Raw genomic sequence first — 12,373 nt, forward strand, 5'->3', positions numbered from 1 at the left:
GCTGGCAGGATGAGCACCTCCAGATGCATCCTGCAGGAACACAGCCAGTGCTGACTATTCCCATGTCAGACTGCATGCCAAGGCAGTGAAGCTTGCTTGCCAAAACCCATACCCCTTCTGCACTGCTTCTAAACCCATCTTCTCACAGTATTTTGACACAGGGTGACTCATGATAACCTCAAGAATTGTCCCAGGCTTAAGGATGTGTCTTTTAGTATGTTGAGACATCCCTGGTAAAAGTAGGATTTTGGAATAGCATGGCCAAAATGGGTTTAAAATCTGTCGTGTTGAACCTTTCACTGGGTTTCATGTTTGGGGCTTTTTTTTTTTTTGTAAACTTTCTCTGAATTTTTATGCACTCTGAAAACAACAACAAAAAATCACTTGTTTTTCCAAATATAATGCATTTTGTGTTGGATTTGTAGCAACAAGATAACAACTCTTAATTTTATTATTTTACAGGTGTCAGGCAACAGCATGTCAATGATGCTCCTTCTACAGGATCTTTTCCTAACTGGAGATCTATACTATCACCAACACGGCCTTCCACAGAAACCAAGACTCCCTCAGTAGCTGATCTTTCTCTTGGACAGACTTTGGAGAACGCAGACTTGCTTCAGATGATCAAAACAACGCTGACTGGCGCCCGTGCCAGGACTTTGGACCAGATGCACCTGTCACCCTCCCTCTACCAAGGCAGTGGGAGCAGTGCACCCCAGGAACCCGCTGAGGTTTCAGCCGAGTCGCCTCTGAGGCCGTCGTCTCAAGATGCAGATGCTCTAACAGGTTTGCCTCAGCTTGGTATGTTTGCCACACTGCCCACCACACCACCTGTGACACATTTGAGTACAGCTGTGCCATCCCAGCCAGTGCCATTAGAAAACACCCTCCATTTCCAGAGAAAGCACAACAGGATCAGGCATGCTTGCAGCTGTTCCATCACCATGATCCTCCTCATTGGTAATCCAGTCACCTCATGCCATTACCTTTTCTAAACCAGCTGTACTGTCCATCCAAGTGCCTTTGTCTGCAGATCCTGAAGGTTTCTTCAGCACAGATTCAGCTAGCTCACAGGTTAGTGAAAGCAGGAATAGTGCTCTAAGCATGGTGCATTCCAGTGTGGTGAATCACAGAAGGGGTCCCAGCTTGTTTATGGGGGCCATGATTTTCATTGGATCAACAACAGTGCATTTCACAGAGTTAGTGGGAAAAGGGTTTCCTTTGGAAAGGACCTCTTTGTCATTTGTATATTCTGATATTCCTGAGTCAAAAAATGCATCAGCCTCCCCTGACAGTAATTTCCAAAAGTTTGTCATGGTTCCTTGATGAGATTATGTAAAATGTCTCTTCTACTGGAGCCATTTAGGACAGCACTGACTGGCAGAATTAGTGGTACCACTCTTCTGCCATCATCAGTTTTTCAGGAGAAAGCAGCGGTTCCTACATCAGTCTTCCATGCTGTGGTACTCCACATGTAATACCGCCAATGAGTCACCCTCAGTCTTTCACAGCACTGACTAATTGCACTACAGCCTCTCACCCTGCACCTTTCATGCCATCAGCCTCCAAGAGCTCGGCTGAGGTCTCCAGCTCAGCACAGAGCACGTCCTCCCTTTCACTGCCAATATCACTTTTTCCAGATGCAAAGCACGCTCACAGTGCAGTGCTGCCAGTAGGAGAATTTAGAAGCAAAACAGATTTTCTCTTTAGAAATGCAGCACACTCCTCTCCAAGAAGCCCAAGGTCTCCCTCGCTAACGGAGACAAACGAGGTGTTTACTGGGGCAGCACGCACAGCCAGTCCCAGGGCGGCAGCAGCCAAGCAGGACGGGCTGCAGATCCCTCCCGCTGCTGCCTCTGAATCACAGCTTTGCAGAAACTGGACTGATGAAACTTAGCGGGCAAATAGCAGCTGCTTCTGCCCTGCTCTCCCAAATCCTGGTGGCTTTCCTGTGGCAAGGAGAGCTCAACAGCCTTTCTCAAGAGGAGTGACAGCAAAGATGTCTGTGAACTTTACTGCTAATAATGTTCTGCATTATGGAACTCAGCTCTCCCAAGTTTCTCCAGGTATCCAAACCTGTACACTCCTCACAGGATCAAGGATACCAGACAGTGTTTTGGAGATGGCCACGATGACTCTCTCTTGATCTAGCTGCAGTGCCCTTAATTACTTCCACTCTATGCCTTCCCAAACCTGAACCTGCTACCACAAATACTTCTGCCACTACTGCTTTTGTGACTGCGCATCTTCCACCTGGAAAGTTCAGATGGAACTGCAAATGAAGACAGAAAGATGAGAGTACCCACTCTTGTGACCCCCACATGCAGAATATTCATCTCCAAGAGCTTTAAATCATTTAACCTCTGGTCAGACTTTGTATTCAATTGATAAAAAGCCACTGGCCTCTGTCATGCCTCCAGCTCGGGTACGTTGCCATCACTTGTTTCCATGACAATAGTGATGGACAGCCACAGTTCTGGCCTCTTCCAGGATTTTGAATGCAGACTCTGAAAGCAATTTAGATCCTGTCAGCCTTCCTGAAGTTGTAACTTCAGCTTCTGCGTGGACCAATAAAGCATTGCTGTCTGCAGCTGGCATTAGTATTCCTTCGGTGAAAACTTCAGTCCAAATGGAAGGAAGGGATGTTGCTCCAAGTACTTTTCCATTGGAAGATGACTACTATGCACCATACTCAGTAGCGGCAAGTCTGCAAAACAAAATGAATACAAATCAGCAGCCACTCTTCTCCACCCCTTCAGCAAACTATACATATACATCCTATAGTCAAAACATTTCAAATTTACCCTTTCCTAAAAAGAATAACTTTTCAGAGTTTGATGTAGATGGTCTTGCACTGAAAACATCTCCTGTTCAGTATTCATCCATTGCTGCTGCATTGACAATGCCTGACTCTGTGCAAAAAAAGCATGGAAACACGTCTGAAAATATTGCTGATTTCTTCTGTGTTGGAGAGGTTCCTATCAGTATACATAAGAAAGCACTTCTCCATTTACATGTGCCTCCTGTTAATGCTGCAGGTGCTCTCCCTAGCTCTATAGAATCCCAAACAAGTGATGCTGGAAAGATTACTGACTGAAAACATTAGGCACAGCAATGGTGCTGGCTTTTCAGCTCACTGACAGCTTGACTACTTCAGCCCCAAACAGGAGCAGTGTCACCCTCAGCACACTGCCCTTCCCTGTAACCAATCCTTTTGGCTCAATTCTCTTGAATCATTTTATCTGAGAATATTGTAAATCAAAGATGACTCTGACAAGGGGAGAGAGAGTGATACATCTGACTCCAACTTATCAGAAGGCTAATTAATTACTTTATTATACTGTACTATATACATTGCATCTAAACTGAATTTGCCACACACTTACTTTTGTTTCTAACTGTACAGAATTGTACTTATCATCTGACTCTCTCATCTCTGTCTTGTGACAGTCTGACACACACACATCTCCTGGCCCCAATAGGCCAAGGAAACAAAACATCCTCACTTTGGATAAACAACCCCCATATTGCATTCTACTTTGGCACAACACAGGCACAGCAAATGATAAGAATTGTGTTTTCCCTTTCTCTGATGTTCAGATAATGTGAATCTCAGAAATATTCCTGGGAAGAATTGTGCCTTGCTTTTCTCTATGAAGAGAATGTGGCAACATGAGAAGACACTGGTTCTGGGAATTTTCCAGAATTTGCAGACAACCAGTTGAGCCCCCTTGTTATTTGTTTATGGCTGATAAATATCCACCCATATTCAGTGAGGATGAGTGGGACACAAATGCTACAAGTCAGTCTAGTTCCCAGTAACGTATCTAATAATGCTGCCAAGGGCATCCCATTGCAAACCCCTACCACCAGTGCTCTGCAGTCAAGTCATCATAACTTCTGTCCATGCATCACCAACACAGGTAGAGTCTCCTTTTTTGTCAACAACCAACTTTACCCATTCTGTTCTTACAGTGTTATCTGGAGTATCTTCTGGTGCAATACCTACAGTAGAAACTTCAGAAGCAAAACCACTAACAAGAAAATCATCTCCAGCTTCACCAGTGCCAGCTTCTTCCTTCTTTTCTCTAGGCACTGAAAACACACCTTTGCCATCCGTGATGGCTCTAAGCACACCGATCCTGACACTAACAAAAAATAACACTGCCACGAAACTGACACCGGATCTGAGCTCACTAGGAACACAGGCAGATTTTCCTTTTGCAACAAGAAACACGACTGCCTCACCTCTGGACATGCCAGCTCTGCTCATAACCCCCAAGAGCAGCACGGTCACAGCTTCCACACTCGCACCCACAGCCCACGTACCAAGGCAGATAGAAACAACAGTAACTGACACCCAGAAGTTCCCGAGCTCAGACATCAGCAAAAGGCCAACCCCATCCCCACTGACAATGACAGCAGCTTTGACATCTATTACAGCATCAGCGAAAACAACTAGGCTTCCCCCTCCTGCCGTGGAACTCAGCCCTGCTGCTCCCGACACCACGGCAGCAGCCGCTTTCGCTAACATGACGGCAGCTCCCTCCCTGGATTGCCGGCTCTCTGCCAACATGATGGTGAAGACAGGTACGTGCAGCCTCTGGCCTTGCTGAAGGGCTCTGCTGTGTCTGTGAGGTGTGAGAAACACACCCCAGAGTCCAGGAATGTGGGGCAGCAGTGATTGATCTGTGCTGGTGAATCAGATGGGTTCGAGCAGGGTTGTTAGTTGGAAATGGTGTTGGCTGTACTTGTGGGTTGGGTTTTAACATGAATGTGTCAAATGAAGTGGTGAGATCAGGTGTTGTGGAGTTCAGGGGTCACTGCAGGACCACCTGTGTGGAGGGACAGCCCTGTAAGCTGGGATGGTTTAGTGCCTGCTTTGCAGTGAGGAGTCTGTGCTACTGGAGAGGACAGTGCAGTGACCTGCCTTGGTCCTCAGCCCTGTCTATGCACAAAAAACTTATTCTGTTCTAGTATACACACCTAATTCTATCAGTACAGATCCACTTGAAAATTATGTTTAGCATTTAGAGTTGCACATTTCAAAATGGGAGGATTTTGAGTTTTCTATGTGAGCAGTGCCACTTCTGGCTCCGGCTGTTTTTTTCATGGGCAGCTTCTCCTTAGCTGTAAGAATTCTGAACTAAAGGGGCCTGGAGAGGTACCTTGCCCAGGCTTCTCATGGACTCCCTGTGGCAGCACAGCACAGCACCAGAAGATGTGTGTCTGGGAGATCTCAGCAAAGAATAGGTACAAAAAAGAGTTTGTGACCTTGCATGATACAGGCTACAATGAAATAAGCAGCTTTTGGAGCTAATGTGTGTTTCTTAGCTGCTAAATGTGCCCACCAGTAGTGTGATGAGTACAACAGCTATTTCTAAAGATAGAAGTACCTTGTGTACAGTATATAATTGAAAGTACTCTATGCAGCTATAAAACTTCTTCTGCAAATTATAAGCGAGAAATAAGAAGATAGTGATAGGTTTATTAAAGAAAGCATACAGATGCTTTCTAAATAGGAAGCAATTGAAATGGTGGAACAGCAGATTTCTTTCATGTAACTGTGGCCATGAAGATGTGAAGCCTGCCTGTGCAGCTCTGGCTCGGTCCCCTGGGAATGCTGTGCCAGTCTGTCCTCAGGCAGTGAGTGGCCTCACGCCTCCTTGGAGAGGCAGCATGGCAAAGACTTGTTGCTGCTAATGAAATTGCATTTGTTAGACCTTGCTCTGGAAACATGGAAACAATGGGCTATTGCCATGGGATGAATAGGGAGCTCAGGAGCTGCTGAGCCCCTGCAGTTCTTGTCTTTGGAGCTGCTGCTAATCCGAGCTGCTTTGATGATCCCTGCACAGCCAGCCCAATGTAAAACAATTAAGGAAAGCAAACAAGAGCGTGGTGATGTCTCAAACCACCCTGTGGCTTTTGTTGCTCCACAGTTCTGTTTCTGAACACAAGGAGGATGATGATCAGCAATGCCTTCAGGGAGAGTGTGAGAAAAGGCCTCAACCAAGTGCTGAGACAAGCTTTCAACCAGAATGTCAGCGCTCAGGTAAGCGTGCTTGGCTTTCCCTGCATGATTTCACCAAAACAGCTCTCCCACCAAAGAACCACAGCTGCCTGCAGCTCCAGTGGTGTCCCTGGATGCAGGAAGCCTCTTGGAGGGGAGCTCTGAGGTTTTCCTATGGAGAGCAGGCAGAGGTGGCACGCACTCTGGTCTCTAAAAATATAAGGAATACTCCAAAGTTTTAATGGTTTATTTGATGAAGAAGAAGAGAGAAATGCAAACTTCTTTTTAGTGTGCTCTGGCAAATGACTACTGACAGCAACTTCCTCTTCCCCCTCCAGCTCAGCAGTGACTTCTGCTTGGGGGCAGCCGGGTGCTGCTGTGCTCAGCCTGGATCAATGGCAAGCATGGCTGGTAAATGGGATGTCACTGCTGTCAGTCCACTCCCTGCTCTGAAAACCCAGTACCTGACAGGTGCAATTTCACAGGAACAAGAATCCCAAGCAGGGAGAAAGAATGTTTTATTGAAAATAAATGGAGGTGATTTGTTCATCACTTTGCAGCTAAATTGCATGAACCTCTGCACTGCTGTTTGTGGGAGCAGGATCGGGTGGGCTGCCAGGGTTCTTTTCCTTGGACACAGCTTCCTGTGCACTCAGGTTGGGGTTTGTGTGGGATCCAAGCCTCTGGGAAGGAAAAAAGTAATTTTTCTCAAAACAGAGGTTATCAAGTTGACTTCGGTCCTCACGCTTTATTGCTGCAAGTGTGGAGGATGTCACTTGCCTTGGGAATTGTGTGCTCCTTGGCAGCAGCAATAAAAACTACCAGGTTTAGTCTCCTGCCTTTTTACAAACTGACAGAAGCTGCTTTCTTCTAACAGAGGAAAATACAGAATTTTGAGGTAAAACTCAGCTCATGTTTTGACTCACAGTGTGTCCATTCTTGTGGTTTGACATTTCCACTCATATAGGCCCGCTCATAGACTTAACCACCTGGGACAGTACAGGAGAACAGGAGATAAGAGACAGCCCAATCAAATATTAGAAATCTTGTCTTTCAAAAATCTGTCTGCAAAACCTGGAATGACATAAAGTCAGTGAACTTCAGGCACGGAGGAGGAGCTGGAAGCGCTCTGTGTTTTCCCATGCATATGTAAAATGTCCCAGTATCTGTGCATGGATGAAGGCCCAGCCTAACCTGGAGCTTTGCAGCTGTGGTAGCAGTTCTGCACTTCTTCAATTTGGGGCCCATGCTGCATGGGCTGAGCCTAAAACTCTCTGAGCAGCTCTGCTAATACCGTGTCTGTCGCTACTGTGTTGAGGATGGATAAATAAGGACACATAGACTTCAAAGGCTCAGAAGGCAAAATGCTATTTTAATAAAAAACACACACTTTTTATAGACAGTTACAGTGCAGGTGGACCTAACTGGTCCTCAATCAATTGGCTAATTAGGCACACCAGTCTCTTGTAAATACCTTAGGAGAAAACAACACCAGCTGCAAAGATTAAGAATTGTTTTAATTCCTTCTCTGAGCTTTCCCAAAACTTCACAGAGCAATTCCTGGGCAAGTTTATCTGACTCTCTTCTCTGACCAGTTCTCAGCATCCACACCTTCTCTGATATGACACTAACTAACCCCATAGTGTTTGTACGGGATTATAGGATAAAAACCCTGCAAGGGACACATATTCAGGGTGAGAAACCCCATCAAACAGCTGTCACTGTTTAGTAAGAAATGACACAGAATCATCAGAAGGCTGAGTGGCATAAAGTGCCCATCTTTACTACTTTTACACACTCTTTTATACACTGTCCTGATACAGGTGGACCTGATTGGTCATTCAATCAATACATTTCATCTGATTGGCTAATTAACAAGACACCCATTTATAAACAATCTTATGAGAATAACAAGAAAACAGATATTAGGAAAACAACACCTGCAGGTTGTTTTTAATAATTGGATCATTGTTCCTCTTTAACTCCCAGGCTGATTCTGGAAAAACTTACCTAGTTTTCTCACTCTCTGACCAGGCTGTCACATCCACAAACAGTGGCTGAACTGCTGTTGGTTTCTCTGGGTCTGGATTGAAGGCACTTGAGATGATAGTTCATGTTCAGACTCAAGTGTTTATTATTTCTTATCAGTAAAACAGTCTCACAACCATGAGTTCAGCAGCTTTCCATTAGCAAAGCACAAAATGGCCAACAATCTCTTGTTACAAGGTCTTTTAAGACTAAACTATCCAGTTGAGAACTGACACCTAGATTATTTTCCCTTTTAACCCAATAACTGATCCCTGGAAGCCCGCAATGTGGACTTTGCTGTCCAATTACAAAATGCCACCCAAACCCCTGAAGAAGAAGGAAGAAGAAGCATGAAGAAGAAAACCAGGATGACCCCCTGTGCCCTCCATCTTGCTTCCATCCACAACATACTAAAAATCCCAAAACCTAAATTTCTCACCAAGGGATACACCTGCACTCTATATACTACTATTCTCTATAATCTATTTCACACTTCTTTGGATTCTAGTCTGTCTTGAAGTCTAGGAAACTTTCTCCATGGATAAGGGTCCAAGTCAGTGCTCCCCTGGGGGTCAGGGCACCCCAGAGCAGACAGAGAAACATTCCCAGTGCCCTGGGTTTCCACAAACTTCCAAAAAAATCACAAAATAATAAAAAAAAAATTAAAAAACCATGCTGCCCTGTGTGTTTCAGGTTGAAATCCTGGAGCAGTCGAGTAACCTGACGGTAGGTTACTACGTCACGCGGGGCAGGCTGGTTTTCACGCCGGCTGCGGTCGCTGAGAAGCTGCTCGCCTACGGCCTCGGCAACGCCACGGCGGACATGAAACAGCACGTGCCACACCTGCAGGCCCTGGTGGCCCTGGCCCTGCCCTGGCAGCCCCTGCCCGCCTACCACTTCCAGCTGAAGACGGGTGAGCAGGGGTCCCTGCCGGGGTGGGTGTGAGTCCGTGCTCCGCTGCCCGGCTCTCTGGGGGCAGCAGGCCAGGCTCTGCTCTGCGTGCAGGCATCCTGCGGGCACTGCTGTGAGGGTGATGTCTCAGGATTTTAGCTTTTCTATTTTTCGTATATTTGTAACCCTGCAATTCCTTAGTGTGTGACTCTAAACTCCATATAAAGTGTTAGCTGCTCTTCTCCCAGTTTGGGCAGGCAGAACAATTCCTCTCCAGGCCTGGGAATCACGGACACCTCAGGCCCCGAGAGATGGAAACAAAAGTGAGCTGGGGGCAGCAAACTGGGGGTAAATGACTTCATTACCTGAAGCTGAAATTGGAGGATTAACCCCCAGTATGAAAATTGACCAAGCTTATAAATCCCATGAAACCCATGGTATGAAACCCGGGTGTGAAACCCACGACCTGTCATCCATTTTTTTGGGTGTAGCCCCTGGGTGGGCTTTGTCTGCCTGAAATGTACCCGAAGGCCCTTCGATAAATACAACTGCGTTTTTTTCCTTAATTTTGTCTGGCCTTTGTTTTTAGGTAGTCCCAAAAAGGCATCAAGGGGATGCAGCAGCAAGCATCAGTGCAGAGTAATTGTGGGGCACTATAAGATTAGGAGAGGGCAGAGTGCTCTGAAATGATATATTAAATTATAAAAAATATTTCTTAGATGTGTGCTTACAATGTTTGTATACACATACTTATGGCAGTTACAAGTACATTTTTCCTAGAGTGAAAATAAAACAGAATTAGAATCAATATTATGATTGATTATATTTTGCAGGACCAAATGACCTACAAGATTTAAGATTATAACTTGTCTTTTTTTGAATGACTTTGCTTACTGCCTGTCTCTGAGCAAGTATATGCACAGTGAACAGGCCTTACCATCTTATATATCATTGCAGAAGCAATTTCCATTTGTTTGTGGAGAGTATCAGCTCTAACAATGCTGTTTAACTCTTACATTTTGTCTTAATTAAGGCTAATTTAGTGCAGTTCCTGAAGTGGCATTATTTTCACCTGCTTAATGTGTAAATTGATCATTTTGTTCTTGGTGCTGCAACTGAGAATGCTTTGTCCACATGCTAATGCCTTCCTTTTTCCAGAGCTGCAGTTTGTGGGTCAAACAGACAATATTCAGTCATGCAAATTTGTTCAGACCATGGAACAGCGGCTCCAGAGAGCATTTCAGGATGCTGAAAGAAAGGTCCTAAACACCAGCAACAACTTAACTGTTCAGGTACAGTGTTGGGTGCTTTGCCTGCTGCCAAACCCTCCTGGTTATTCTTTGCCAGGTGTGTGTTTTTATTCCAGCACAGTGCCTTTGCTAGCCACTGGAAGGAATTTTGTTTTCATCTGCAATAAGATTGTTTATGCATTGCAGGAAAACTTACAAATGCCTGATTTATAGAAAACTGTTGCTTTTCATGAATTGGAGTTTTACTGCTTGCACTTCTGTTATATAAATGAAATTCCAAGTATAAAAACACAGTCTTCCAAATTGATGTTTTTACTGAAGATGTTATTCTGACACATTAGTTGCTTTCAGTGAGGCTCTTCAGGTATAAAGATGGTGCCAGGCACAGTTGTTTTTAAGCCCTGAAATAATGGAATAGATTTCTTTCCCTTAGTATGCATTTCAGTTTCATACTCACGGGCACAAATTCACCACAAATTTTTACACACCTTTATATGTATAGTGGGCCAACACTCTTATATTCTATAACATACTTCAGGACTAGAGAAATTACCTTCTGGGCAATATTATGATATGTTTTTGATTTTTGATAAAACTCTGTGTATGGACTGTGCGCCTCAGAAGGAGAAAATTTTGCCATCAGTGCTCTGCTAATTATTTTGATGCTCTTTCTTGTGAGCTCGTGCTCAAACTGGTGGAGGTCAGAGAGGCAGCAAAGCATGGGGCAAGAGAGGCCCTACCACAGAATATAAAGTGATTAATTATCAAGTTTTTCAACAGCTGGACCCGTGGCATTGAGGGGAACTTCATGGTGCCTAATTTGCTTGTGGTGGAAGTGGCAGATCTCAAAAAGCACCTAAGCAATTTTGGAAAGAGCACTAGGAGAAGGCTGTTTTTGTGGGTGTTGCCAATTTAAGGAGAGATAGGAAGGAGATCCTGAAGGCAACATATAAGCTGGGGAGTAAGAGGCTCAAGGGTGCGATCTTGATGATAAATTTTTTTGAAGTTATTCCAGTATCATGCAAAAGATTAAGTCTATGCAACAAAACACTTATGAGGGCTTTAGATTAATTGGAAACTGGGGAACAGTTCTGGAGCAGATAGAGCCAGTTTAGAAAAGGCATTGCTGCCCTAGGAGAGTAGAGGGAAGGTGGGTAAAAGGAATGAAGCATCTTCCATGCAAGAAGAAATGAAATTTGCCATGGCTCTCCAGCTACTAGTGAATCAGGAGTGGCCACTTGGGGTTTCCTATAACAGAACTACTCAGATTTAAATAACAAGAAGCATCCTTTCACACACTGTGTGGTAAAGATGTCCAGATGTAACTGGAGGAAAAAAAAATGTGGAAATTACAAAAAACACTTGGCCAAAGATATAGAATAAAAAGTCACCAACCCTTTTAAAACCCAGGCATATGGTTTATGGCTCTAACACAGCTGTGGGATAATCTTACACTGTTGAGAGCCATTTATTCCTCTTGTCCTGTGCTAATTCTCCAACCCTCTGCTCCAGCCATTTGTAGGTGGACATTGGCTAGGCAGACTTTTGGTCTGACCTTGGGCTCTTCTGATGCTTTTTTTGTACCATGGTTTTTCCTTTAACTTGGTGATCCAAACCATAAAAATGGAGTATTTAAATAACATTCATGAATGCTGTTGGGCCTACCTGTCAGTAGCCAAATAACCCCATTCCTCTTGCTCTCAGGTGTAAGTTTTTCAAGAAAACATGTGGGTTTTGTTCCTGGTGTTTGAGAATCTCATCTAGTACTTACTGAATAGAATTGGTCCTCAAACCGTAGTAATCAGATTTGGGCCCAGGAAGAAACTGGCACTGAGCTGGAGTAGGGAGGAGGGCAGGGATTCATATGATGTTAGGGACAGAAAGACCTGATATCCCTTAATTTCATATGGAAAATCTGTGGGTCTAGAAACCAGCAGTAGGAAGGCAGCAAAGACAGCAAGATAAACAGCACAATTTCTCTGCATCAAGCACTGGATGGTTTTTCTGATAAGCATCCTCTCTCTCATCCCACATTTCCTGGTAAAAACAGGGGAAAACATTTTCAGTCCTGGGTGCCCCTTTTCTGCCTGCTGCTGTCCTCCAGGAACCCTGTAAGTGCTAAAGCAGGGATTAAAGTATCACACAAGTAAAGTAGGATGAGATGTAGTTAATCCATTCTTCAGGTTAGCCTTTC

At 44.6% G+C, this 12,373-nt stretch overlaps 1 protein-coding gene across 1 annotated transcript in view; it reads left to right on the top strand.

Annotated features, from left to right (window-relative positions):
• The window catches only part of KIAA1549L (KIAA1549 like), a 132,271-nt gene that overhangs the window by 55,876 nt on the left and 64,022 nt on the right, over window positions 1-12,373 (top strand). Inside the window, exons 2-6 of the mRNA XM_064426093.1 lie at window positions 463-786; window positions 3,976-4,590; window positions 5,940-6,052; window positions 8,732-8,951; window positions 10,088-10,221. Coding sequence (XP_064282163.1) covers window positions 463-786; window positions 3,976-4,590; window positions 5,940-6,052; window positions 8,732-8,951; window positions 10,088-10,221 — 1,406 coding nt within the window. The remainder of the gene's footprint in view (window positions 1-462; window positions 787-3,975; window positions 4,591-5,939; window positions 6,053-8,731; window positions 8,952-10,087; window positions 10,222-12,373) is intronic.

This window comes from Passer domesticus, chromosome 6 (genome assembly GCF_036417665.1).
Source record: "Passer domesticus isolate bPasDom1 chromosome 6, bPasDom1.hap1, whole genome shotgun sequence".
NCBI lineage: Eukaryota > Metazoa > Chordata > Aves > Passeriformes > Passeridae > Passer > Passer domesticus.